Genomic DNA, 5,680 nt, shown 5'->3' on the forward strand with positions numbered 1-5,680 from the left:
CCTAGCGGAGACGGACAAAACTGCAGGCGACAGGGAAGGACCCTCTAGGATTTGAAGTATTCTGCGGGTTACCCAGCAGTCTCAGAAACTACAGGCTTCGAGCTCTCTCCATCCTTCCATTTCCCAGCCGCCACCACCCACCGGCCCTAAACTCTCTCAGCCCCGACCCCAGCTAGTCCTGTCTCCTGCAGAGATTGCTGGACAGGCCATCAGAACATCCTTGTCTTTCCTCCCAAAGTCCGCTTCTTTCTGCCATGAAAACGCTCTCTGCTGTAGCCATGAGGGCGAATTTTTAACTCCACATAAGGGATGGAGAATTCATGTCCTTTCCACGGCTTCCAGTTCACCCCCTATTAAAAAAAAAAAAAAAAAAAAAAAAAAAAAAATCAAAAAGATTCTCTCGTGGCGAATGCAGAGTGGCTTTTGATACTAGGGAATCATTCCATTTCTTTAGGAAGTCTGTCCATTTATTTCCTTTCTGCTGAGCGCAGAGAAATGCTCAGGGGTCCCTGGGGCTGAGATCCGGGAGGGGAGGACCAGTCGAGGCACACGCCCTCTGCTGGGCAGCTGGGGTTAGACAGGCAGAGGGAACTGAAGCGTTTGAGTCCTGGAGCTCACACAGGGTCAGCCTATTCAGACGTCCTTAAATTAGGTTCGCTTCCCCTCTTTTGCTTTTCCAAATATTAAAGGCAAAAATAAACATATTAATTGGCCAATTGTGTAAAATCATTTTCAATTTAGATTGTTTAGGTATTAGCTCCGGGGTAACAAATAGCCTGCTGGAAACTAAATTTCATTTTATGTCTTTTGACTGGTGAGCACAATAATATTTAATTCACTTAATAACCTTGCAACCTGGCCAATAAAGAGCCCAAGTGACCAATTTTATGTATTTTAATTTGTGAGGTAAATAATAAACAAGAAGCTAAATGCCTTGCAGACTGTGTAAAGCACATTAAGCAGATGAATGTCTTTTATTAGCAAATATGGGGATGGTTTAGGGCATGCTGGCTGCTCATTTCAAATATTTGATCTCTGACTGCAGGCCTCTCCGAGCTGGCTCCCGCACTGCCACCAGGATTCATGGGACACCCTCCTTGGCTTCTCAGGGGGCAAATTTCTCTTCCATTTGGAAGAGCACACAAGGAGGTGATCAGGACCGAAGGAATAAAATGACCCTGGACTTTCTGCATGTTCGCATTGACAGTAATATTGGTCGGGGGAAAGGGGCTTCCTAAAGGCTAAGATCAAGACGCAGGAGGTGAAGGTAAAAACCCAGAATCAGGAGTCCAAGGTTTAGGGAGGGTAGGAATAAGGATAACGAGGAGCGAAGATGCAACTTTCAAGAAGCTGTGAGGAGGCAGGCAGCAGATGCACAGCAGCGGGCAGAGTCAAGAGGCTACAAAAGGGCTGGCAGGTGCAAGGAGCTGCCAGGGGAAGGCTTCAGAGCGAGAGCAGGGAGTGGAGACCCCAGGGTCACCCAGCCCTGCACACTCCTGACACAGAGCCAGAGCTAGCACGGTGCCCGGGCAGATGCTGGGTGGCTTGGGGTACAGTGGATCTAAGGAAGGCTCTGACCTTCTTAGTAGAAGACTGTGCTTCCCTAGCGATCAAGCACTCAAGAAAAAATACTCTGGTTTAATGAGAACAACTAGACAGTACTATAAGGCATCTACCACGCACTGAATGCTTGTGTTCTCCTGAAAGTCCTGGGTGGAAGCCCTAACTCTTGGTATGATAACGTAGGGAGGCAGACTTTGGGAGGTAGTTTAGATGACATCAGTGTAGAGCACTTAAGGACAAGCTCAGTGTCCTTATTATGAGAGGACGAGGTCAGGATGCCTCTCTCTTTTTCTCTACCATGTGATGATATAATGAGAAAGCAGCTCTTTACAGGTCAGGAGGCGACCCCTACTACACACCACCTCAGTAGACTAGGCGCTTTAGTCTACTGAGTTATCTGACCCACCACCCACCACTCACTCCAGCTTCACAAGGATCAAATCTGCTGCCAGTCTTATCTTGGATTCCCCATCCCCTAGAGTTTACTCAAGCTACCCAATCGGCAGTATTTTGTGCTAGCAGCCCAAGCCATGACAGCATCCGTGTGTGAATCTGTAAAGCGAGATGGTGTGGGACTCATGCCACCCATCTTTACAGAGGGGCCAGCCCCGAGCTTCCCATCTTCCTGCCACCAACAAAGTGGGCAGCACTGGAGTGTAGAGTAGGCAGTGCCCTGATTGAGAGTGTTACCAAGAGAGGGGCCACCAGACCTGCCTGCAGGGTGTCCCTTTGGAAGCAGAGCATGGACAGAACCTGAGACAGAGAAGAGGCTTGCCTGTCACATACCTCACTATGCTTGGTCTCTCCATATTTACCATTGGGGTTGGCCAAGTGGCAGTTCTTGTACCACCAGCCCCCATGATGCGTCAGGGCACAGTTGCTGAGGGCGATATCATTGTCTCTGTCAAAAGTTGTAAACTTCCATCCATTGTGGTATGTAAGAGCATCCCCTGCAGAACAGAAAAGGGGAGACAAGAGTCCTTGTTTAGCCACTGAAGGCATGATCCCACTCTGGCCCAAAAAAGGACCCAGCAGGAAACATCTAGCATGAACATGCCAAGGATCCAGCCAATTATATATCACAGATGGTCACTATCTCAAAATGGCCAAAATGACAACAGGACACAGATGAGCAGGTGCTCTGGCCTGTCACCCAGATTCCAGGCCTGTTTCTCCAAGGCCCGTGATAGCTGTTTTGCTTGTAAGCTCCATGCTCTCCAGTCACAGAACACCAAATCTCTGACCACCCCTCATAAGGAACAACTTCCTACCTCTGCCACGATGACCCTCCTCCCTGCCACCCAGTCTTGAAATCCCAGCGCCATGTTCAACAAGCCCCTTGCATCTTTTATCCAACCTTTCTTTCTCAGATGGTTTACACACCCTGCCTCTCTGCACTCCCTCTGCTTACCAGCCTAAGTCTCTTCACACCTCTGTGAGCAACCTGACAGCCTTCTCCCTGACTTCATGCCTGCCAACCTCTTGAAAGGTCAAACTCCCATTTTCATCCTCTCCTCCTCATGTTCCCCTACCTATCACAGAGAGGCGAATGACTTCCCCTTGCTTTACAGGCTTGTGCCTTGGCTGTCGCCTCTGTACAAGCTTAGACCCTAGTCCATCAGGTAGCCAAACCCATTGGCCAAACCCTAATCATCCTTCAAGGTCTAACTCCATTCTACACTGAGGAAGATTCTCAATGGTCTTCCCACCACCCTAACACAATCATAAAGACACACACACACACACACACACACACCTGAACTTTTAACACACGCACCTGCACATTTCACTGCTTCATCACATCCTGTCTAGGATCTTCCTTGTCTTACTTGCATTATACCTATGTCCCTAGAATAGTTGTCATCTTATCACAAGTTTACTTTTCTTTTTCTCAGCTCATAAAAGCCAATGAGGGCACATATCAATCACAGGCTTAAGCAAGTTCTGTCCTGTCCTGCTGGAGTGTCCAGTTTGCCCCTCTGGCTCTGCAAGTTCAAACAACAGCTCCTTCCTGCCTTGCCCAGAAAAGGCAGGAGGAGTAGGGACACAGCCAGAGCGGCCACTTGACTCAGCAAAATGGCTCTGCCCCATGGGTTGACCCCAACCCAACCCAGGAAAGACACACTGTCACTTTGTCCATGCATGCTTCCTCCTCCCTCTAGATGTCGCACATAGGTAGCTACAGCTTGGAACTCCACATAAGGGTTCCTGCAGTAAGGTCCTTTTAATGAGCACCACTTAGCTCACTTATACATAAAGCTTCTAGGGATGTTTTCGAAGAATCTGGGCAAAGGCTTTCTTAAAGACAGGTTTTGGTTAACTAACCTGAAGCACTGGGCCAAGGATGGACAGAATGGGTTTAAGTCTACATGGAAACTTTCATTTTCTGCAGATGCATTTTCTGCCTTCTAGAAACTGATGCATCCTAATGTTCAGAATGTAGACAGTAAGTATATCCATGAATAAGAAAAGAACTCTCATCTGGTCATCAGGGCCTCCCTGAGTCAGTATTCTGATTTATTCAGCTTATTTCTTGAAGTAAACTGAAGTAAAATAAAGTAATCAAGATCATGGTACGCTCAGACCCCCCTCAGAGGTTTAGGAAAAAGCACCGCATGAGAGAGGATTCCAGAGTGATTCCAGCACAGCGCCTTTGGTCAGAAGCTGGGGCTCCTCAGGTGCAGCTGAAGCAGCTCGTGGCAGGCACGAGACGTGTGAACCCAACTCAGGGCAGAGCCTTGGGCCAGTCATCAGATGTCTCCGCCTGATTTCACTCTGAGGCTGACTCTCCCCCTTCAGCATTTGATGGGACTGAAGAGATGGTGGGCAGCTACCACCTCAGAGCAGGAAACGCTGTTACCATCATACCGCCATAAGCCGCATACACCCCCACGACCACGTGTCTCCGCCTCAAATGTCTTTTATCTTGAGACCAACGGTAAACAAGCAAAAGAGCAACAAGTGACATTTATGGCCTTTTCTTTTGTAAATATTTCCATCCAGTTTCTCCCCCTTTTTCAGGTGCCAGTATTTAAAACCCCACTTCAAAACAAGGGCTACACTGGCATTTGAGGTGCCCCTGTCCCCTGCCCACTTGGTGCTGCTTCAGATCCCCAGAGGCTGAACCAGCCCCCCAAACCTGGGCCCACCTGAGCCCCAGACAGCAGGAACATGAAATCGGCGTGAACAACTGGTCAGTCCACCGAAATGGACACTACTCGGAATGTCTACTCATGGCTCCATTTTCATCTCTAAATAGATGAATAGTATCTTGAAGGTTGAAAGTATCAGATAGTTTTTTTACTTAAAACTGAGTTTACACCCCACAGCCCCTGTGGTAGTTCCTCCAGGAGGGGACAATGGATGTTTGGTTATAACTTTAGTGGGACTCAGAAGTCAAGGGCCCACCTGGACAGGCTGAGGAGGGACGGGCTGTGTGCTCCCTTTGGGGCTGCACTTCGCTCAGCTCTGAGCTGACTCTCACCAAGGCAGGAGTGAGGAGAACCAGCACATGAACAGCGAAATCAGAGTACTCGCCTCACATTCCAATGCTTTCCTCTAATTAGGGTCTCCTAATTTAGGACATGAGAAGCCAGAAGCTTCCTAAATTTTAAAGCTCTCCTCATGGACCCATCAGCATATATAAGGAAAGCTAAAACTCTACTGATCACCCAATGTAATTCAGACTTTAAAGGTAGTTAATGATCAGAGGCCCAGGAAGACCAGATTGCTACCTAAATGCTAGGTGATTTGAAAGTCTCCCAAGTCTTCCTATTAAAAAATATATCCTCCACTGATTGGCACTGTTGCCTTGAGCAACCTCAGAATGGGAATTATCCCCTACTCACAGTTAAAATGCAAATAGAATACCTGGGAGAAAAATCACATTAATCTCAAATAACACTGACTCCCTTTCATTCAATTTCCCATTAGCATCAGTTCATTTGCTGGATTATGTTAAACAGGCCCAGAAAAGGCAAATTTTAATGTTCTAGGGAAGAAGAAGAAGAAGAAGAAAGAAGAAGAAAGAAGAAGAAGAAGAAGAAGAAGAAGAAGAAGAAGAAGAAGAAGAAGAAGAAGAAGAAGAAGAAGAAGAAGAAGAAGAAGAAAGAAGAAG

The 5,680-nt window shown here is 47.4% G+C and overlaps 1 protein-coding gene across 2 annotated transcripts in view; it reads right to left on the minus strand.

The window, feature by feature from the left end:
• Positions 1 to 209: 209 nt before the first annotated feature.
• Positions 210 to 5,680, minus strand: part of Tnn (tenascin N) — a 72,815-nt gene continuing 67,344 nt past the window's right edge. For both annotated transcript variants that reach the window (XM_023710383.1, XM_004626782.1), the window contains 2 exons: positions 2,350 to 2,513; positions 210 to 350 (listed from right to left, as the gene is read on the minus strand). In XM_023710383.1, the coding sequence (XP_023566151.1) occupies positions 210 to 350; positions 2,350 to 2,513 (305 nt within the window). The remainder of the gene's footprint in view (positions 351 to 2,349; positions 2,514 to 5,680) is intronic.

This window comes from Octodon degus, unplaced genomic scaffold (assembly GCF_000260255.1).
Source record: "Octodon degus isolate 3935 unplaced genomic scaffold, OctDeg1.0 scaffold00017, whole genome shotgun sequence".
NCBI lineage: Eukaryota > Metazoa > Chordata > Mammalia > Rodentia > Octodontidae > Octodon > Octodon degus.